Below are 24,137 nucleotides of genomic sequence, written 5' to 3'. Positions count from 1 at the left end.
ACATTTGACAATAATGAACGCGAGAACACTGAGGGTTATTATCCCTGTACTCTGATACCATTGGAGGTGGTAACACCGGGCTCGCTCTGTGGCTGAATCATAGGGCTGAATAGACCGACTGTTTTCCTTTTCCCGGTTTCATAAGTACCGCAGCCCCACAGCGCACACTGTTAATGCGCGCCTGCATGGGAGAGTTAACGAAGGGTTTTCACTTGTTGCTTCTCCAACCCGGTAAACCTCGAGGACCAACGTCTAACGGAGTGACCGGCTGATCATGTCTCGGACTTTGTGGCTGTTTGCGAGTTGTTTGTTGTTTCTTCTCACCGCGGGTGCGGAAGGGAAGCGCAGCAGGGAGAGAGTTTACTATGTGGGGATCATTGAGGACTCTTGGGATTACGCACCAAGTGGAAAAAACCTGCTTAACGGACAAGACGTGGAAAATGATGAGTGAGTTTTGATTAAGAAATTATGTATAGATTGAGTGTAGGCTACATTTAATCACATATATCTCAACATATGCGCTGTTGAGATTACCAATTGATGTAATTGTGTCATAAATGCTATGACAAACTTCAAATTAAAAACTGTAAGGTCAAAAGTGCTCGAGTAGCATTTGTCATCGCGTCAGTATGTGACAATGTCTAGACCTGGGTAGTGTTGCTTATTTTTGGCAGTCTGGCAGATGCACAGGAAAGATGACAGTATTTAGTGTCTAACAGTGAATGAGTGTCTGCTTTCATGAGATTGGTGGCTTCCTGGTTTAGTTACACTGACCAAAATAAAGCCAAAAAACTCAGATGCTGCTTGAATGACAATTGAGTAGTTGCATCACACCACCAGTGATCTTATATATATGTTAAGGTTGCTGTGTTTTTACAATATCAGAAAGATGTAAAAGTCTGCTATGAGAATGTTATGGAGGATTTAAGTGTTGGATAGTTGAGCCTACAATGCCTGATTTAATCTCTTCATATAAAACAGTTTAGTAACTCATGCTGGAATCTCCAGACCTTTCCTCATCAGCCAGCTGTCTTACCCAACAGTCTCTAACCATTATAACTGTGATTCATGTGCATGGCATTTAAATAAAAAGGGAGTGGATTTTACAGTGAAACGCGTTTTATGAGAATGTTGTCAGAATATCTGCTTTTTAAATTATGTAAACATAATGTTCATCCTCTCTGTTGCTACGTAATCAAAACTGCTTTTCCCTCTGCTCTAACACGTTATTTGCACACAGAAACGTGTAATCACAATAATGACATGTCTAATTGCTTGAGAGGTGCAACCAGATGCAATTTGTTCTACAGAAATTACATCTGCAGTCATCCCCTGGCTGATGGACATTTTGTAATTAAAATTAATATTTTCACTTTTTATACTGGTGATACTTCTTTGTTTCTCTTAAAAATATATAGTTGTATAACTGGCTAGTGTAGTGGCAATTTCTTATGTTACCTTATATGGTAAAACCAAATGCTTCTAAAGCATTGTCTAACACAACTATACCATTTCCTGATATGTGCTGTTTTCTCTGCATACTCTAATGAGGGTTTTTATTCCCAAGCGCTTCAAGGCCACAGAGCTGATTTGACAGACTATGTTGAAACTACTCCTCTTCACACAAAGTTGCTACGGCTCAAGGACACGGGTGTCTCACACAAAGTTTGAACTCCCATAATAATATGAGACCGTGTGAAAGCAGATGTCTGAGCAAACTCTGTCTGCCCGCCCTTTCTTGTATATAAGCTTTGCTATTTTGTGACTATTGCGCACACTCCTGCAGACTATCCTATACTCTGTGAGACCTGTGTCTTTGAATATATTCAAATAAATAACCAGAAAGACAACTCTGTTTGTTTCACCATTTATTGTTTGATCATTCTGACTTGTGTATCTCCACAGTATTGACTAGGTCTAAGATTTCCATAACACTAGTCATACATTCTTTGGCAATAATTAGGCAGTTGCGCATTTGTCAGGGTGGTGTCATGGTGTTTGCGTAATGAATGGTGTTTTCTCCCATGTATATTTATGGACTAGATCACAAGTATTTTTTCTTCTTTTCTTCTTTTTAACTAAAATTAATCACACCTCTTAATGCTTTTTTCTTTTGCAAAACCTTGTATTTACCATGTTAAGGAGATAAAGTTGTGCAATTCTATATTGTATAATATAACAACGATTCCCATAATTCCTTCTGTTTTGACATTTGTCTTTCTCTACTCCTATCCCAGGCATGCATCTGTGTTCCTGGAGAGAGGACCCCACCGTATTGGCAGTGTTTATAAGAAAGCCATGTTCAGACAGTATACAGATGCCACATACAGCGTCTTGGCCCCCCGACCGGCCTGGTTGGGCTTCCTGGGGCCGATACTGCGAGCTGAGGTTGATGAAGTTATTGTCGTCCACCTGAATAACTTTGCAACCAGGAGCTACACCATGCATCCTCATGGAGTTTTCTATGAGAAGAATTCAGAGGGTATAGTGCTGCATAATACATATATAGTATAAGCATATAGCGTGAGACACACATGCAGAATTCACACACAGAAATATCATCTGTGATTTCCCTCTTCTTAATGCAAAGCCCAGTAGTTGCTGTAATAATAAGTAGACTGACAATATTAGTTTCCTATTTAAATCAACAGAAGTTTGTGCAATAATGTGATACACAAACAACAATCACGTCTCAGGAATGACAGTAATGCAAGGCAAGGCAAGGCACAGCAAGGCAAGTTTATTTATATAGCACCTTTGAACACAAGGCAATTCAAAGTGCTTTACAAAAATGAAAGACATTAAGAAAATGGCATTTTAAAACAGTCATTAAAAAGAAAAGATAATAAAATAAACATATACATGAATACAAGTTACAGCGCAGTTTAAGATATGAATAGTTCAATTAAAAGCAGTGGCAAAAAGAAAAGTCTTCAGCCTGGATTTAAAAGTAGTCAGAGTTGCGGAGGATCTGCAGGTTTCTGGGAGTTTGTTCCAGATATTTGGAGCATAATAACTGAACGCTGCTTTACCATGTTTAGTTCTGACTCTGGGGACAGAAAGCTGACCAGTCCCTGAAGACCTGAGCGTTCTGGATGGTTCATAATTTAGCAGGAGGTCAGTAATGTATTTTGGGCCTAAACCATTCAAAGCTTTATAAACCAGCAGCAGTATTTTGAAATAAATTATTTGACACACAGGAAGCCAGTGTACAGACTTCAGAACTGGAGTGATGTGATCCACTTTCTTAGTGTTAGTGAGGACTCGAGCAGCGGCGTTCTGAATTAGCTGCATATTTATAATATTTTTTTTTAGTGAGACCTGCAAAGACACCATTGCAGTAGTCGAGTCTACTGAAGATAAAAGCATGGACAAGTTTTTCCAAATCCTGCTGTGACATTAGTCTTTTAATCCTAGATATATTCTTAAATTGATAGTAGGCATATTTCGTAATTGTTTTAATGTGACTGTTGAAACTCAGGTCAGAGTCCATGACTACACCTAGATTTCTGGCTTTATCTGTTGTTTTGAACATTGCACACTGAAGCTCAGCGCTAACTTTTATACGTTCTGACTTGGCTCCAAAAACCATTACCTCAGTTTTATCTTTGTTTAATTGGAGAAAGTTCTGACGCATCCAGTCATTGATTTGTTCAATGCACTTACTCAGTGTTTGAATTGGAGCATAGTCTCCTGGTGAAATGGTTATGTAAATGTGTGTGTCATCCGCAGGGCCGGTTTTTGGCATATGCGGTCGCCTAGGCCGTCAGATCTGGGGGGCGCTGCGCTGGCAGCTCTGGGAGGGAAAAATATTTTTGACTGTCGCGCTCTTTTTTTCCGGCCTTGATGTAACAATATTCATAATTAAGTAAATATAACACCCTTTTCACCTCGGTTACACTTTTCATTTGCCCTGTACGATGGGCGCTGTGATGAAAGTGGGGGGTGTTGGCGTCCGCAGCTCACAGCCAAAGTGGGCGTGGGAGCTAGTGAGAGAGATAAATGCAATTTATGTAAACAAATATTTCCAAGTCACTCCTTTATAATTATTGGGATAAACAGGTTTGAAATCATTTCAATGTATACTATATGACAGTAAACCAAAAATATCGTTTAAACTTTGAGAGATAAAAAAATATGCATAAATAAATGTTAACTAGGTAAAATAAGATATGAATGAACAACAAAAATAAAATCAGTTACATGTATTTATTATTGGCTATGGTAGGTTATTGGTTAAGTTCACATACTTATTTGGTTATTAAAATGTAAACCGATCTTTTTCAGGGTGTTTAGAGTTGTACCTCCTAGATCTAGTCTTTAATTGTGTGCTCAAAGTGCACCAGATTGAAGCATTTAACTTTTAAAATGTTCAAATATTTCTTCACCCCAATTAAAACATGTTCATACAATACTGAATACATTTGAAGCCTTTTTGATGTATATTACCTATGTCAATAAGTTTCTGTTTTTGTAGTGTATTGGTCTTTTTTAGAGATTTTTCATTTATTCTTTATATATTCTATTGTGTATTCCTTGGATACTTTTATCTTTTCTACTGTACGATTGAAGTAAATTGGGGAAGCGTTTAACAACAGCCATTTACTTCAAAGATTTTTCTCAATTTCATTGTTAATTTTGTTAATCCTGGAAGAATGCCAGAAAAAAAGACATTCTCTTCAAGAATAAAAAGAAAATATGGCATTAGTAATTGTGATAAAAAATAAAATAAGTTGTTAGGTTAAGTCAGTGCCGGTTTTTGGCAAAGGCGACATAGGCGGTCGCCTAGGGCGCCAGATCAGGGGGGCGCTGGGCTGGCAGCTCTGGGAGGGAAAAAAACATTTTTGACTGTTTGCGCTCATCCTAATTTTCGGCCTTGATGTAACAATATTCATAATTGAGTAAATATAACACCCTTTTCACCACGGTTACACTTTTCATTTGCCTTGTACGATGGGCGCTGTAAGTGATGAAAGTGGGGGGTGTTGGCTTATCAGGCGTCCACAGCTCACAGCCAAAGTGGGAGCGAGCGAGAGAGATAAATGCAATTTACGTAAACAAATATTTCCAAGGCACTCCTTTATAATTATTGGGATAAACAGGTTTGAAATCATTTCAATGTATACTATAGGACAGTAAACCAAAAATATTGTTTAAACCTTGAGAGATCAAAAAATATGAATAAATAAATGTTAACTCGGTAAAATAAGATATGAATGAACAAACATAAGTTACATTTATTTGTTATTGGCTATGGTAGGTTATTCAACCAATAAGTTTCTGTTTTTGTAGTGTATTTGTCTTTTGTAGAGATTTTTCATTTATTCTTTATATATTCTATTGTGTGTTCCTTTTAGCTTTTCACTAGGTTTTTTGGCAGGGGGAGGGGGTTAGAACCGGCCCTGGTCATCCGCATAGCTATGGTAACTTATTTTGTTGTTTTTCATTATCTGAGCCAGTGGTATGTAGATGTTAAAGAGAAGGGGCCCCATGGAGCCTTGAGGAACCCCACATGTCATATTTGTCAACAAGATGTGTAAAAAGAACAAAAAAAAAAAAAAAAACACATATTTTTCTGTCCTTTAAGTAGGATTCAAACCAATTTAGAACTGTTGCCGAAAGTCCCACCCAGTTTTACCGTCGGTCTAGTAATATGTTGTAGTCAAGAGTGTCAAACGCAGCACTGAGATCTAATAATACTAACACTGAAGTTCTGCCACTGTCTGTGTTTAAGTGGATGTCATTGAAGACCTCAACAAGAGCAGTCTCAGTGCTGTGGTTTGGTCGAAAGCCTGACTGGAACACATCGAAACAGTTATTTAAATGCAAGAAATTACTCAACTTTTGAAAAACAACTTTTTCAATTATTTTACCTAGAAATGGCAGGTTTGATATGGGCCTGTAATTGTTCATTACTGAAACATCTAGATTATTCTTTTTAAGAGCGGTTTAATGACTGCAGTTTTCAGGGCCTGTGGAAAAATACCTGAGTGAAGAGATTTGTTTACTATATGAAGTAGATCTGAGGCCATGCAACGAAAAACATCTTGAAAAATCCTGTTGGAATAATATCAAGGCAGCAGGAGGAGGATTTCAGAAGTTGTATAATATCCTCTAGGTTTTTATCATTAATCTGATGGAATTGTGTCATGATGTCTGAATTGATTTTAGGTGGACACAGGGAGAAAACATTTGCTATACCTGATACAGAGGCACTGACTGCTTGTCTGATTTTCTGAATGTTGTCAGTGAAGAAGGAGGCAAAATCATTGCAGGCCCGGGTGGATAGAAATTCAGAGGCTACTGACACTGGGGGGTTTGTTAATCTGTCTACGGTAGCAAACAAGGCACATGCGTTGTTTTTGTTGTTGGCAATGATGTCAGAGAAGAAAGACTGTCGTGCAATTTTCAATTCCAAATTATAAAGGCCAAGTCTCTCTTTATAGATTTAAAAAAGCTTTTCGACACTCTCTTTTTGAACATTTTTGTGAACAGAAATAGAGCTCTCAAAGAAAACACAGGAATGATCAGAGAGTGCAACATCAGTCACCACAACCTTAGAGATATTTAGACCCTTTGAGATAATTAAGTCCAGAGTGTGCCCCTTATTGTGCTTGGGCTCCGTCACATGCTGAGTCAGTCCATAGCTATCAAGAACACAAAACAGTTCTTTAGCTCCTCTGTCCTGGGGGTTCTCAACATGGATATTACAATCACCAAAAATGACTAGAGTCTAGTCATTTTTGGTGATTGACTTTGATCGTCTAGTCACTAGACGATCAAAGTCAATACACACTATAGACAGCAGTTCAGTAAAGTCATCAAAGCTTGCAAAGTATTTGGGTGCTCTTTAGGAACAGAGCACGAGAGGAGCATTTCAGCTGAAGGGCCACATATTCAAAAGAAGCAAAGTTCTGCATTCTTTCCTAACTCATAAAAACTAAAGTTGGGAGGGGATGATTCGATAAGAACAGCAGCACCAAGTTTCTGTTAAAAACATAAAATCGAGATTGTGCTCAGTGATAAAATCATTGATTAAAAATGTTTTTCCTGCCAAAGACCTGACATTTAATAAAGCTAGTTTAAGTTTGTTAAACACACTATCAGTCAGATTTTTTTTGACAAGCTGTGGCTGACATGGAATCACTGCTAAATGTGATAAACTCACACAAACGTTTGAGCGCTTCCTGTTTCTAAGCTGATTCAGCGCTCTTAATCTATTACCTATCAACACAGATATCGGCAAAGCTACTGGCAGGCAGGGCCCCAGATAAAAGTATAAAAAAATAATGCCATTGATGAATCATTATCAAGATATAATCGTCTGAAAGTATGTCATCTAGGCTTGTTTTGCTCTCTGAGAACAAGATACTGAAAATAAACAGACTAGAATATGTGGTACGGACTGAATAGGTGTATTTTGGCCCACGTGCAAGTACAAATAGATCTCTCACACAGGCCGTGAGTGTTCCACCTGGGTGACTTTTATGGAAGATATGCATCCTCTGAATTGGGAACTTTCCAGATTATGCAACAAGCCCCCACCCCCCACTATTTTCGGGAATTCCAGAGGCCGTACGGGAACTGAAACTGAAACAAACATTTTGTGACCTACTAGATTTTATAAACTGGACATTTGGCAGGAAACTGATAGAGTAGTGGGAAGCGGAAGAAGGGAGTGATGTTAACAGATAAAAAAGTCAGCTAATTCTGGGTCAAATTATGTCATGTGACGGGTGCAGTTATCTACCGAGGTCACTGTACCTGTAACATCTATCACTAAGGCTGAGGTCATTTAGGTGTTTTATGGATCACTTACACACGTGGAGGCTGAAGCTTAACAGAGATAAGACTCATAGAAGAAATGCATATGTCCTTGACTTAGAAAACCTGTATTTACTAATGGTGTCTTTTTAATATTTGTACTTGAGTAATCATTCATTTAACTCATAACTGTTTTCTATTTAATTCTACTGCACTCAGTTCAGGGTTTTTAACAGTTAAGGCAAATTGAGCTTGTTAAGACCATAGCATTGTTACCGACTTAACGTAAGGCTCAAATGCTTACTGAACTTCAGAGTAAGCACATTGATCTTAGCATAAACATTTCGTATGTGTCTACCAGGGGCGCTCTATCCAGATGGGACATCAAACAAGCTGAAGGAGGACGACTCTGTTCCTCCGGGGGGGCGCTACACTTACCGCTGGGAGGTCAGACCAGAATTTGCCCCCACAGATGACGATGCCAACTGCCTGACCTGGGTCTACCACTCCCACTTTGACGCCCCCAGGGACATCGCCTCTGGACTGATCGGTGCGCTGCTCACCTGCAAGAAAGGTCTGAAGATATGTGATCATATGCTTTATCAGAAGTACAGATGTTTTTTTATTGCCCATCTGCATTATATGTATTCCAAATGCCAGTTATTTTTGATGTCCCTTCATCGTAGTTATAGTATTCATTTTATTTGTATTTCAAGTTGCACACACAACTTATTTAATATAATCCAGAAAATAAGATAATAACACATCTGAGAGGACAGGTCAAGAGGACCCCTCCTCTATTTAGGAACGAACAATGGAAATTAAAACTGAGCTAATTTAATCTAAAAAAAGACAAAAAGAAGCATACAAACTAACCAATCCATAGACAACAATCCAATGAAACCAATTTGCGACAATTTATTTTTATAAAATAAAAGGAAACTCAAGCTCTTGAACATGTAATTTGACATTTCATATCCGTACTCAACAATATCTTAAAAAGTCTCAACAAGGTCTCCACACCCTTGCTTATAAGGTTAATTACAACAACATTCCCTAACCTTAAGCCTTTTGTGGGAAACCACAGGGAGAGTTACTCTGGTTTCCAGCCTATCGTGCATTCAATCGATACTGAGATGGAGGGAAAACAAAGATTAAATCTTTCTTTATCTGTGCTTGGCAACATAAATATGCAACAATTGAACCCCTATCATGCATCTTTCTCTCTTTGTCTGACAGGAATCTTAAAAGACACTAACAATCCAGCCCAAGGTCAGACGAAGCCAGGGTCTGTTGTAGAGTCAGCCAGGAATGATGTGGACCAGGACGTCTTCCTGATGTTCAACGTCGTGGACGAAAAACTGAGTTGGTACCTGGAGGACAACATTGAGAACTTGTCTGATCCAGCTGGAGTCGACCAAGAGGACCCCGACTTTGTGGAGTCAAACCTGATGCACGGTAATATAGAGCTCTAAGACTAAGACCGCTGCACACACATAAAGTTGGTTGACAACAGAATGTAAGAAATGTAAAAGAACATTTTCACTAAATCAAAAAATGCTGTAGTGTAAAAATTATTCGGTTTCCTCTTCCCCTGCATGCCGTTGCCTCTACATTCTTAAATGTACCATGTTATGTGAGTTACTCGTCACTCTAAATGACTTTTCCCTTTAACAAAGTGTATAAAAGAAGGTTTGAAGGACACATGTGTTCCTGTTATCCTTTACTCTAACCCCTATCTGTGTTTTTCTCTGTGTGACAGCAATTAATGGGTACATGTTTGGAAACCTGCCTGGAATCAAGTTATGCCAGCACCGTGCAGTGGCCTGGCATTTGTTTGGCATGGGTAACGAGGTGGACATTCACTCTGCCTTCTTCCATGGGAACACACTGCTGGACCGCGGCCACCGCACCGACGTCCTCAGCCTGTTCCCCGCCACGTTCGCTACAGCTGAGATGGTCCCGAAAGCAATAGGAAAGTGGTTGCTGACCTGCCAGGTCAATGACCACCTGCAGGGTAGGTCACCTGACCTTCAACTTCTGCGTGACCTTTGACCTCTCTGTTTTGAGACTGTTGAGTTGCTGACAGAGAGGAATGTCTTTTTGTGATCCCTGTATTTTAGTCAAAGCATGATGTTAGATGTTTTCTAACAGCAGAGCTTGTGGTTCTACTGTTAACACGGTAGGACTTGTGTATTTTAAGGCTGTCCGAAGTCCATTGTACTTAGAACTGAATGAGCCATACTTACTCAATCAAGTATGAAAAATGCTTACTCTGAAATACCTTTCCTTTGTGTCATACCGGACTTTCCATAATAGCCTAATCGTGTCACTCAGCCTTTAAAAAAACATACGCTAGTATATTTTCGAATCACATGTTTTGTAATTGTACAGTTTCTGTTTCCTCAGTGTTGGGTGTGTTAAAGGAAAAGATAAGGAAGTTCAAAGTGTTAACAGAAACCCTGGAATTGTTATTATTTTATAGACCATTAAATATTAACCTTTAGACTTTATTTTCAGCTATTGAGATTTCCTGAGAAACTGAAGGTCTAGTTTCACCTTAATTTTTGTGGGTAATTGTCTGTGTAATGATTGTGTTTTATTTTCCTTATTCAAGCTGGGATGCAGGCCTTTTATGAGGTGAAGTCATGTGGCAGTGAAGCCGTCTCAGCGATGGGCGGTGTTGAGAGGATTTATTACCTGGCAGCAAGCAAAGTCCTGTGGAGCTACGGTCCCTTAGGAAGGGATCTGATTAATAATGTGTCCCTCACTGAGGCCGGCAGGTGGGTGCTCACCTTATCAAATTAGGAGTGGCATACTGTCGCAATCGAGCTAATCAATGCTAACAGCGTTATGTGGTACATTGTATTGCATGCACTGTTTTGTTAATCAGGTGTAAGCTTGTTTTAACGCCAAATCTGCTCAGAGTTGCTAAAACCAAATTTAGCCAATGAAGACATTTTTCATTCTGGATATATTTCAAGCCTGTATAGTTTTGAGACTACCGTTTTGTCTTGATCTAATAGTGCCTTGTGTACTTTAATTAGCTTTTTTAATGAGCTAATCTTTAGTTAAGGGTTTCAATGACACAACTGAAGCAAATCATTGTAAGAACATGTGTTTTACAGTCAGGCTAGTATGTTTTACTTTAATTATTTAATAATTTCTTTTTTGCTATTTAAAATTACAACCTCAGTAGTTTTGGAGGAGGAAGTAGATGAGCTAACTGAGTCTGCAGAGAATCGCTGAACTAAGTCCTACAAAGCTTCTGAAGAAAGTCGCCTGTCTGTGTGTATGGCTAGCTGGAAAGGGCTGATTATTCGTATACCCTGTGGGGGGGCAGCTTTGTGGTGTCTAGAGTAAACGTGGGCGACAGTGATACAGTGACTCAGTTGTTATTTTGTCTCTGTTATTGTTCCCTGACCTGACACAGTGTAAACCCCCCGACCAGCTTTTGTGCTTGACATGTTTTGATGCTTTTTTCCAAGCCACAATGCAACCCATATTACTCCCTTTTTGGCCCACTGAAATGCAATGTCTTGTGCTTAATATCCTTCTGCCCACACCCCCCACCTTTTCCTCTCATAGTGCATCAGAGGTGTTTTTTGGCACAGATGTCGGGAGGATTGGAGGTGAATACCTTAAAGTTATATACGAGGAATACACAGACGATACGTTCACCACGTTGAAACCAACACCTGAGTCTCTACACTTAGGAATCTTAGGTAAGGTCTCTTTCTTTTTAGCAAATCCAGTTTGTTATTTACTGGTACACTTGTGTCTTGCTTTACACCTCACAACAACTCTTGCCTAATGAAAATGTTCTTCTGTATTTGTCCAGGTCCAGTCCTAAGGGCAGAGGAAGGAGACACTCTCAGAGTAACCTTCATGAATAAAGCTGATAGGAACTTCAGCATCCAGCCTCATGGCCTGCACTACGATAAACACTTCCAGGGAACAAGCTATGAGGACGGTGAGGAAGCATTGCACACAGATACCTAACCTGCTACAACATCTTTAAAATTGTTTAATTTACTTGAGTAGTAAAAAGGAAAGAAGATTATTATTTATTTTATTTTACTTTTTATTCAGCTTTTCACATGTATACAGTCATAGACAATACAATATTCTCTGTAAGCCTCCTGTATAGATAACAGTGAGATCACAAATCGAACATACATATTTGTGGATTTGTGGACAAAAAAAGAATCCCTTCTAGACAGGGATGGTCGTATTGGTGTAACATATATTATCCATTTTTCGCATCTCAACAAAAAGATTCCCTGTTGCAGTCTTATTGCAAGGGTTATCCTTTCCGGGAAGACGATTTTTTTCAGCAATATCCGATGATTAACAGTTCAGATTGACTGAGGCATTTGCTTGCATGAATATTGCTTCCAGACTGGAGAATACATCCCTGCCTGTTTAAAGGTTAAGACACAAAGGGATGCAAATATCGGCACCTTCAAAAATAAGACTTAACTTAAAAAATAAAAGCCATGCGAAGTGAAGGATTGTCATGCAAAAGGAAAAAAACAGATTTTGACTGAAGACATTTCAAACAGTTAGTTCTCTGTGTGAAATGCTTTAGGTGTTGATAAGCCAGGCTCTCACGTGGCTCCAGGGCAAAACTTCACCTACACCTGGCAGGTGATAGAGGGTCCTTCTCCATCTGATTCTGCGTGCGTCCCCTACCTGTACTACTCTGCCACCGATCCCATCAGGGACACCAGCTCTGGATTGGTGGGACCTCTGCTCGTGTGCAAGAAGGGAACGCTGGGGGAGAACGGGACCCAGGTGCTGCATTCATTTCTATCCACTCACACTTTCTCTCACAGAAACATGCTCGAAATTCTTGAATTAAAGAAGCTTTAACCAGAATTTTGATAGTTTTACCCTTGTTAAAATTCATCAAATGACTGTCAAGCATTTCTTTCAATCAATTAAGCAAATAAAGATAAGATAAGATAAGATGGACCTTTATTAATCCCTGTGGGGAAATTCAGGAGTTTTAACAGCAACAGAGTGAAAGCGAAAGTACAGGACAGATTCACACAAGATTAATAAAATTAAGGATAACGTTTACATTTGAAATTAAAATTATATACATGTATGTAGCTGTTACAACAAGAATTGAAATAAATAAATTAAAAGCCACAGCTCTGTTGTGATTAGGTGATTGAAGGATCTTTGTTGGGAAATTGGGCCATTGCCTATAAGATAAGATAAGATGAGAACAAAATAAAAGTTGTCATGCCGTTGACTGCAATTAAGTGTATCCCCGACTCATCATTACTCTAGCTGTGTGCATTTTTTTTTACAGAAGGGTGTGGATAAGGAGTTTTTCCTTCTGTTTTCTGTCATGGATGAACAATTGAGCTGGTACATCGACGAGAACATCGAGAAGTTTGGCAGCAACGAGACAAATATTGAAGACGAAGACTTTAAGGAGAGCAATTTGATGCATGGTAAAGAACGAGTACCAGAACCGCATTTTGTCTTTAAATGAATTAATTAATTGATTGTAGGTTCATTTTTTGTTTTAATCGTCCTTTCCATGTTAGCTGTCAACGGACGCATGTATGGGAACCTTCAGGGACTGCAGATGTGCGCCGGGGACAAAGTTGTGTGGTACACGTTTGGGCTAGGTACAGAAGCGGACATCCACGGTGTTTATTTCGAGGGGAACACCTTCAAGAAGCAGAGCACGACACGAGACACTATCAACCTGTTCCCGCACACAACTGCTACTGCCATCATGCAGCCGAACACTCCTGGTTAGTCATATCACACACACATGGTCAAAAACACACACTGTTCTGCCACTTAAAAACACAATTCCTTTCCTCAAATAGATTCTAAGAGTTCATCCATATTTTAAGTTTTGTTTGAAAGACAGATTTGTTTTTTACAAACATCCTTAGAGGACCCTCTGTGAATGTTTTCCTCTGACGTGTACACCACTCCAAACACTTCACAGCAGGAAACATTCATATCTAGAATACAAGGAGGAATTTCAGTGCTCCAATTTCAAGGACAATTCCACAGTACCCTGCAAGTCTAAACTACTTTAAGTAGTAATAAATATATAATTGTGAGAAAAAAAAATTGTTTCTCAAAAAGTATTTCACCAGAATAGGTCAATAGTTTAATATATGATAATAATAATAATAATATGACTTGTACTGTTACCACCTCCAATACAAATAAACAAATTGTGCATTTGACGATAAGATATTGTATGCTAATTTATACAATAGAAAGTTGAGAATGGAGTCCAAAGATCAATAAGGTTAAAATGATGGGCCATATTGAATGTTGAATGTTGAATGTCACCTTTTAAAATCCTCGTCATGTTTTTTAGGCATATCTAATATTCTGATAAGAATAATAATGTCTGTCAACAAATTAACATAGGCTAAATAAACCAGACTCAGAAATATTTTTTTTCAAAACAAACATAATTCTGCACACTTAAGCTTAAACATCATCAACGATGAATGAAACCCATTTTAACATTTTAAAACATTTAAATGGATGGTGACTTTAAGATTGCCCAAATAGCACAGAACAATTTAATATTGTGCAAAAACAGTGTGAAAATACGCAGTCTTGCACACATGTTTCATGCTTACCCAAAACTGCTAAATATAGCAAAACAAGAAATGGAATGGAAGTGTAACACTCAAGTGTATAGAGAGAGCTACAGTACAAATGTTAAGGGCATAATGGAGTGTTTCAGCTGAAAATCCATACAGTCAAGCCACAAACAAATCCATCCTCATGTGTCCAAACCATGGTCCAAACCATATCCTCTTCAGGAGTGGGAAGTAGTGGAGTACAAATACTTCGTTACTGTAGTTAAGTATATTTTTCTGGTATCAGTATCAAAATAGGCTGGTTATTTTAGTTTTTAATCTGTGTTTGGTGGCGTGATCATTATTATTTAGAGTCATTGCGTGCCTATTGATTTTAACACGATCCGTGTATCCATCATTTCCTGGTCTTCTCTAAAGAAGAGGGACCAATGAAAACGCTGTCATTTTGCCATTGCTCAGCATCGAAATATTCCTTAGCTAACAATGACATTATTTTTCTATTAATATAAAGCGAGGTCAGTTACTCTTTAAAACAGCTGGTAGTTATGGGTACTTTTTACTTAAGTACATTTCGAAGCCCTACTTCTTTACTTTTACTTGAGTAAAGAAGTTTAGTCAGTACTTCTACTTTTACCAGAGTATTTTTAAACACGATTATCTATACTTCTACTTGAGTAAAGGATGTGTACTTTTGCCATCTCTGATCCTCTTCCTATTCCTTCTCAGGTGTGCACGAGGTGAGCTGCAGAGTGACGGACCACTTCTCAGCCGGCATGAGGCAGCAGTACAGAGTGGACCTCTGTCCCCGACACAAACTAGAGCTCACATACAAAGGAGGGCCGACCAAGATTGTGCAGTATTTTATAAGTGCTGATGAAATAGTGTGGGACTTCTCACCCAAGAGAGACTGGGAGCTGGAGATACACCATGCCACATTAGAAGACAGGTATGTGCGTAAGATAATTGTAGGATGATGTATTTCAGAGTGGACGCTGGAGCCTGTGATTAGTGGTGTGACTTATTACTGTTTGTTAATGGAAGCAAATTGTTACATGTCTCCCAGTCCAGGCAATATGTTTGTTGGGAGGGGGGAAAACAAAATTGGCTCGCGCTATAAGAAGGTGGTGTACAGAGAATACACCGATGAAAGCTTCACTGTTAAGAAGAAACGACAGCCAGAACAACAACACTTGGGAATTATGGGTAAGCTTAGCTGTTCTTCATGCCTTTTTTTTTTTTTAACCAAAGAAACGACCATAGAAGACACAGATTTTCTCTTCCCCTGTAGGTCCAATAATCAAAGCAGAGGTAGGAGAGCAGATCGTGATCACTTTCAAGAACAACGCAAGCAGGCCGTACTCGATAAGTGCACATGGCGTGAAGGCCAGCGGTGCACACATTCCTGTCAAACCTGGTGAGTCACATTTGACAAGAAAACTACAATGTTTGCTGCTGCTCTCAAACTAAAGGGTGGAAACACTGGCCTTTTCTCAGAAGTAATGATTTGTCTGGTTTTATGTCTTCCTTTGCCTCTAGGTAATATATTGGAGCTGACATGGGATGTTCCTAACAGCTCTGGTCCAGGGGTCTCCGATCCTAACTGTATATCTTATGCATACTACTCCAATGTGGACTTCATTAAGGTACATACTTCCTGTATACATTCACATGGAAGCAAATAAGTCACTGTTTGTGTGTGTTTTAATGGACATGTTGAAGAGTGGAAGATGTTTCTGACAGGGCAGATTCCTCTGTTTATCTTCAGGATCTGTACAGTGGTCTTCTGGGGCCTCTGGTGATCTGCAGGCCGGGGACTCTGCAGCGAGGCGAGGGGCCCGACAGACAGAGGGATGACGTGGAGAAGGAGTTCGCTCTGCTCTTTATGGTGCATGACGAAAACCAGTCCTGGTACTTGGACGAGAACATCAAAACATACCTCAGTGCTGACCCCGATACCTTAACACGAGATGAAGACTTTCAGGAGAGCAACAAGATGCACGGTAGGAGATAAGAAGAGAGGCACGGAGAGTAAAAGTGTCTTAAACAGTCGTTAAAGAATTGACGTCTGGGTTTGACTCCTTGTGAGAAAACGTTGTATATCAAAGCAGAACAAGTATTAAAATGAGATTGAAGAAAATGTGGGCAGCATACACTGTAGAACTGATAATGTGTACTTTTTGGACTTAAATTGCCCATGGGGAAAATTCTATGAAAGATAGGTGAGATATAGTGCACTTACTGTACTGAACAAACATAAGATTTTAAACATAAATCCTATAATTAATAATATGAAAAATGAATGCTTAAAAAATCTAATTATGCCAACCAAGTCTGTGTATTTAAATGTAATACAATATTTGATCCAATTTAAATAATTTATTATGAAATTTGCCTCTGAAGTGTTTCAAATTCCTGACAAGGGTTTTCCTAAACTAAGAAGAAGTCTAAATTACAATTTTCCTATTACACTTTTCTGTATGTCTCTGATTCTATACGATAAAAGAGATTATATTTATTTCTACTGAAGGGATCAATGGCCTGGTGTACGGTAACCTCCATGGACTGGTGATGACCCGCGGCCAGAAAGTAGACTGGTATCTGCTGGGCATGGGCACCGAAGTGGACATGCACACTGTGCACTTCCACGCTGAGACTTTCACCTACAAGGTAACCACCAACATCACAACATATGATCATATATTTACTCTAAATTAAAACAGTACCAGACCAATTATGTCTCTGTAAATGTTGGACACAATATATACTGCTCTGGTTTAAATCCAATAATGAAAGGATGATAGTGTGTGTTGTTGTATTTGGGTTTAACACTTCGACATGCCCAGACAGAAAGTTTCTTTACTCAGTGCCTATTTCCTTTTTTTCTGTTCCCCTTTATTGTGTGTGTGTGTGTGTGTGTGTGTGTGTGTGTGTGTGTGTGTGTGTGTGTGTGTGTGTGTGTGTGTGTGTGTGTGTGTGTGTGTGTGTGTGTGTGTGTGTGTGTGTGTGTGTGTGTGTGTGTGTGTGTGTGTGTGTGTGTGGTGTGTGTGTGTGTGTGTGTGTGTGTGTGTGTGTGTGTGTGTGTGTGTGTGGTGTGTGTGTGTGTGTGTGTGTGTGTGTGTGTGTGTGTGTGTGTGTGTGTGTGTGTGTGTGTGTGTGTGTGTGTGTGTGTGTGTGTGTGGTGTGTGTGTGTGTGTGTGTGTGTGTGTGTGTGTGTGTGTGTGTGTGTGTGTGTGTGTGTGTGTGTGTGTGTGTGTGTGTGTGTGTGTGTGTGTGTGTGTGTGTGTGTGTGTGTGTGTGTGTGTGTGTGTGTGTGTGTGTGGTAGCCGGACCGTGTGCACCGTGCAGACGTCTTCGATCTCTTCCCCGGAACTTTCCAGACAGTGGAGATGGTTGCTGGGAACCCGGGGACTTGGTTACTTCACTGTCACGTGACGGACCACATCCGCGCTGGCATGGAGACCACCTTCACCATCAAGGGTATGTAAAGCATGCATTGTGTGTCTAAATGGTGTCACACTCACACACATGCTTGTGCATTAAGATAATTGAATCATGTACATTGAAATCTCACTTTTGTATGTATATCTTCTTTCAATTCCAGAAAACTCATCGCATGGTAAGATTTATCCTTATTTCAATACAAATATTCAGTCTAATATTTAATATTCCATCTGTCACATAGCCTACTTATGTAAATATAATACCTTGCTTTATATCTTGTTATTATTCATTTGTCAATTCAACATGTATATTTTCTACTTTCTTGTTTATTTCTTGTCTTTTAATTTGCATGTACAATGCCATGTCTTTTTATGCTGCTGCAACACAAACATTTCCCAAATTAGGATCAATAACGTTCTATTTTATCTTACAAGAGAATACAAAAATATTATAATTTCATATCAAAATAAAAAGAAATCAATGGCTGTCTGGAAAATCCGTGTATCTACCGTCCAATTGTTTTTCTTTATTGAACACGTAAACGGAAGAGGCCTTTTTACCTTACTGAATGGTCAAATGGTCCTTGGAGCGAGGGGCGGGAGTAGCATGAAGCTGCAGCGTCGGAGACAGCAGTTACAGGACTGCACTTGTGAACCGCACACACAGGTCCGACGGAGCACGTCACGGCGGCACGTTCACATGAACGCCTGAAGCCCCTCAATGCAGTGCGCAATCTAACCCTTCCCTTCCCCCCATCCTAACCACTCCCTACCTTTTTACCTAATCCTAATCTTCCTTCCTCCCCCCAAACCTCAATGTTTCAATGTTGATATGACGTAATTTAAATTAAATACAGGGTTTTAATTTAAAGCAGTTTTATTCTGAAAAACCCGGAAGTTCACACTAACTATTAATTTAACACTTTTATTCTGAAGATTCTTCATTTCTGGTTAGCATTAGCATGTGGCTAACATTTTGAAAACCGTGAATTGAAGGTGAAATGACATGTGATGTTGTACACTAAACACACTGGGATTAACACTCATTTATTGACGCTGGAATAAAATGTTATCAGAATTATTTATATATATATTAATAATATAAGATATAATATGTTACTTTATATATACAGTCTATGGTAAGTACACAACACAATACGCAAAACAACTAGGGTCGTGGGAGTGCGGTCCTGAGAGTGCAGCCTCCGACGCTGCAGCTTCATACTATTGAGGGGCGGGGCGAAACTCACGGAAGTGATTTCAAAACAAAAGCACTCGTTTGCTAAAATCACACTTGTAATCACTACAGTATCCTGCTGAAGTACCGGTGATTATTATAAACAAGGGGAATTTAGCGACCACAACGAAAACGGCCACGACACATATTGACAGTTTTCTTTCCTTTTTTCTCTTCTCTTAACCACATAGTCCTGTCTTTAAGTATAATACAATGTAAAGTATTTTTCCTGCACCATTTTAAGGCTTCAAAACAGGCATTTTTAGTGTATGTGTTTGGAGAAATGACACAATCAATGACCCAGAATTGTACTTTATAAACTCTGAATCTTGTGGTGCTTGGTGAAATACAGACTGGTTAAGCCGGCCAGGTTATATGCCTTTTTTGGAGCCCTTTTTTGCAATATTTATTAAAATGTCATTTATTTAAACAAACCACTATCTGAGGATAATACAAGCAACCATAAAACACCCTTTACTAGAGCCATTGAAGCCCATGAAGAATGTATCCTTCCACAAATCTTTTCAACTGCTGTAAGTTAGGGCACTCTCTGTGAAGAACATTTAAAATATTCTTCATTTGCAGTATTTTTTTTTAAAAGTGTTCAGAAAGACTGCATCAATTATATATGTATAAATATATATATATATATATATATATATATATTTATATATGTATAAATATATATATATATATATATATATATATATATTATATAAATATTTGTATTAACTAACCAAAGTCAATTTAAATAACGGGCACAAATGGGTTAATTGCCATGCCATGGTGTTTGATATAGTTTGCGTTCAATTTTAACTATTTAGGCAGAAAAACGTATATTGACGAAACCTTTTTTAATAGTTTACTATAATTTAGAAAGGTTTTTGTGAGAAATCATTTCAAAAGTAAACTTATTTTTCATTTTATATTTAAATTTGAAATGTTTGCACACAACATTATTAATTTATACATTTGCATCAATTTTTTAAAATTATGAATCAATTTATTTTATTGTATTTCCTTGAGGCTGGGGAAGATATCATGCAGTTCAACATGCAAATGTTCTGCAAGTAAGTATAAGTATAACATGGAAAAGGAAATAAAATACGTTTCATAGTGGATGTGGATTTATTTTCTCTCACCTTGTAATTACACAATCAAACAATCTATAATTTAGCTCTGGCCTTCACTCACAAAAAAACATTTTGTTGAATTGGACACATTTTTCAAATCTCTATTGACTGACATGCAATGACTAGGACTGATGGAACAATCTGAGAGGATTGAACTAGGAGCAGAGAAATAATCATATTTTAAAAGACAGCAGCTTCATAAGAGGCCAACAAGAGTGACAGAGTGTGTCAGTGTGCTGAAGGATAGGGACCAGCTATCTTGGCCAGACTCTATAGATTTTCCATGGTGTAAAATGCTGCTGCCGGAGTACTGACTGGAAGTATTGCTGATATCAAGTCTACCATCCATCCATCCATCTTCTCCCGCTTATCCGTGGTCGGGTCGCGGGGGTAGCAGTTCCAGCAGGGAGCCCCAAACTTTCCTTTCCCTGGCCACATCAACCAGCTCTGACTGGGGGATCCCAAGGCGCTCCCAGGCCAGCGAAGAGATATAATCCCTCCACCTGGTCCTAGGTCTACCCCTTGGTCTCTTCCCAGCTGGACGTGCCTGGAACACCTCCCTAGGGATGCGCCCAGGTGGCATCCTAACTAGGTGCCCGAACCACCTCAACTGGCTCCTTTCGACGCGAAGGAGGAGCGGTTCAACTCCGAGTCCCTCCCGAATGACCGAACTTCTCACCTTATCCCTAAGGGAGACACCAGCCACCCTGCGGAGAAAACCCATCTCGACCGCTGGTATCCGCGATCTCGTTCTTTCGGTCATGACCCATCCTTCATGACCATAGGTGAGGGTAGGAACGAAAATGGCCCGGTAGACAGAGAGCTTTGCCTTCTGGCTCAGCTCCCTTTTCGTCACAACGGTGCGGTAAAGCGACTGCAGTACCGCTCCCGCTGCTCCGATTCTCCGGCCCATCTCACGCTCCATTGTTCCCTAACTCGAGAACAAGACCCCGAGATACTTGAACTCCTTCACTTGGGGTAAGGACTCATTCCCTACTTGGAGTGGACAGTCCATCGGTTTCCTGCTGAGAACCATGGCCTCAGATTTGGAGGGGCTGATCCTCATCCCATCCGCTTCACACTCGGTTGCGAACCGATTCAGTGAGTGCTGAAGGATGCAGACCGATGATGCCATTAGAACCACATCATCTGCAAAAAGCAGTGGTGCAATCCTTAGTCCACCGAACTGCAGACCCCCTCCCCCATGACTACGCCTCGAAATCCGATCCATGTATATTACAAACAGGATTGGTGACAAAGCGCAGCCCTGGCGGAGGCCAACCCTCACCGGAAATGGGTCCGACTTACTGCCGAGGACCCGGACACAGCTCTCGCTTTGGGAGTACAGAGATTGGATGGCAAAAAAAAAAAAAAAAAAGCAAAAAGGCCTCTCAGACGCTCTTCCGTTTACGTGTTTAATAAAGAAAAACAATTGGACGGTAGATACACGGATTTAAATCTTATCTATGTTTGCTTAGTTTGTATTGGGTGTAGGGAAAGAAATGTGTCTTTTGTCAACTGTCACATTAGCATTTGTTGACTATATAAACTGAAATAAGCATGATATTCCATGGGAAATGTATTGTTTTAGTTATAACTAGTTTTAAGCCATAATTAGACCAAACAATATGAATTTGCGATTGAAAACAGTTGGTTATAAAACATGGTAGGCTTGTTATTCTGAATTTGATTAAGCTGAGTCAAATGTGAATTCTAAAATATAGTAACATCGCAGAGATAAGATGGTTACTGAGGTTGGGAATGAACAGATATTCCAGTAAATCTCTGTAGCAAGATGTCAATGTCATGGGTGTAAAATGTTTGATTGTGAACTCATCATGACCTAACTATCTTGTTTCTGGCTTCCTGTTTAACTTACGTTGTGTTTCCTGTTGCAGCGATGGGAACTGAAGGCTCCTTAAGGACACTGCTGCTCTCGCTGGCTCTCTGCCTCATGGCTGTAGGTGGACTGCAATAATGAAGGGACTCAACAATGCTTTACTCTGTGTGTAACTTTGGTCATTTATGCAACCAAACAAAAAAATATCCAGGGACAAAATCACTGTTGTGTTTGAAGTTATGTATGTAAATATCAAGCAATGATCAGACCAACCTAAATATTTGAAGGGCTGTAAAATCCTGTATAAAGTTAAGGATTATTTTATTTCTTAGAATTAAGATATATAAGCATTTTATATTTGTGGATTGTTTTTATGTTGCAGTTTGATGGCGTGTTGCACTGTGTTCGATGTTAACTTTTTAAAGCATAGCTGTACCAAAAGTGTGATCCATTTATGAATGTGCAATAAACACCTTGTTTTAACTGTGGTGTGACATGTGTCCTTTTTTATTTTAAGTGCTAGGCTCAACAACAACCACAAGGTGGGGTTAATAATTTAAAAGTTGCCAAGAGAAGAGATCAATGACAACTCCTTTTCTTTTTCTGTGGCTTACAGGAAAATACAAAACTTGGTTCAAATATTTTTAAATGTTTTTCCAACCCTTTATTTTAACCCTCCACATGTTGGCAGAATATATATAATGTATTCAGAATATGAAAAATCAGTATTATACAGTGATGTACTGTCGTAGTTTAATAACATTTCACTAAATCTTGTCATTCATATCTGTTGCCTCATATAATGCATCTGATTATATCATTAACAGTTTTTGATTGGGTGCAGGAAATGAACACAGCACTAGTGATTAACTATGTGATCTGTGTGTTACTGTTTTGTAATGAATTTGTCACTAACTGACAAATCCGGGTGAACACATTGTAGCAACAGTTGGAGATCATTGATCAGTTAATGGCTGATACTCAACCATTGCGATTGTTTCATCTATGTTGTCAAATGCTCATTAACATCGTTTCACAGGAGGTCAGATTAAAAGTGAATTTGAATCACAGACCTTTAGAGATTGATCACTGTAACAGCACAATTTACGTTATCAGTGTTTCTTCAGATTGGGTCTCTGTTGCTCACTCAGTGAATTATTTGCATATTGATTACAGTTTAAGAGCACTGCAAGTGGGCCACCTGGAAAACAGGTTTTGACTGATGATACGATCCCCACTTAAACATGATTTATCTACTTTCTTCCAGACCTAAAAACAGGTAAAAGTGGTTAAAATTGTCTAAGAGAGGGCACAAATGAAAAATAGACATTTAAAAACTGAAGGTCATTATAACATAAAAGCTCATGTGAATTATTTCGATTTAAAAGGACATTCAACAGGCATTTTGTTAATCATGCAAATCTGGGTTAATGTCAATGCAGCAAAAATGATTTAATCTGAAAGATTTTGAGAAATGATTGCAAAACGTATATTTTATAATGAATTAATTAATGTCAGGTCACGTTTAACTGTAGTAGCTTGGTCTTTAGCATATAAGAACAAAAAGTGTTTTCCTTGCCCAATATTACTTCCTCTAATTTTGTCTTTTCTCAAAGATATGTCTTTTTGTTATAAAGCAACAAAGATACCAGAAGATATTCGTCTTTTAAGAGGCAGGAATTCTGAGAATTCTGCCTTTTTAAAGTTTTTTTCTAATCAAATCGATTTTGCTCTGTGGTAAACAAACGAAGTTCTTCCTCAAATTCCTCATTGTTGTTGTTTTTATGCAACAGACTTCAACCTCAGCAGATCATTTCCTGGTTAAAACCACACACAACACAGTAACCAAACACCAGTAAACATCTTACACAACGACTAAAACTGCTCCTGTCTCCTCTCCATCAATAGCAGCCATTGATCCGGACAACTGTTGATAGCTAGCATTGACGCATCCTCCCCTATCTGCAAAATCCATTATGTTTTTCAACCGGACTTTGTTTGTCTTGTTGTGTTTTCGGACCTCCAATTGCACAATGACTTTGATAATACGTTTTTTTTTTTTTTAAGCCTGTCATTCATATTAATAACATTTTTTGATGAACTATTAGGAAAAACTATAAAGGG

At 39.0% G+C, this 24,137-nt stretch overlaps 1 protein-coding gene across 1 annotated transcript; it reads left to right on the top strand.

Annotated features, from left to right (window-relative positions):
* LOC117536800 (ferroxidase HEPHL1-like) lies at positions 1-22,497 on the top strand. The gene is made up of 20 exons (XM_034201841.1): positions 1-447; positions 2,238-2,482; positions 8,126-8,338; positions 9,004-9,222; positions 9,527-9,781; positions 10,382-10,547; positions 11,353-11,489; positions 11,606-11,737; positions 12,356-12,561; positions 13,088-13,232; positions 13,329-13,541; positions 15,090-15,309; positions 15,427-15,566; positions 15,652-15,777; positions 15,900-16,006; positions 16,129-16,363; positions 16,891-17,030; positions 17,687-17,840; positions 17,965-17,979; positions 22,072-22,497. Exons 1-20 carry the CDS (start codon positions 275-277, stop codon positions 22,149-22,151), a joined length of 3,321 nt encoding a protein of 1,106 aa, XP_034057732.1. The 5' UTR covers positions 1-274; the 3' UTR covers positions 22,152-22,497.
* The last annotated feature ends 1,640 nt before the right edge of the window (positions 22,498-24,137 follow it).

This window comes from Gymnodraco acuticeps, unplaced genomic scaffold (genome assembly GCF_902827175.1).
Source record: "Gymnodraco acuticeps unplaced genomic scaffold, fGymAcu1.1, whole genome shotgun sequence".
Lineage (NCBI taxonomy): Eukaryota > Metazoa > Chordata > Actinopteri > Perciformes > Bathydraconidae > Gymnodraco > Gymnodraco acuticeps.
This window is presented reverse-complemented; position numbering and strand designations above follow the sequence as displayed.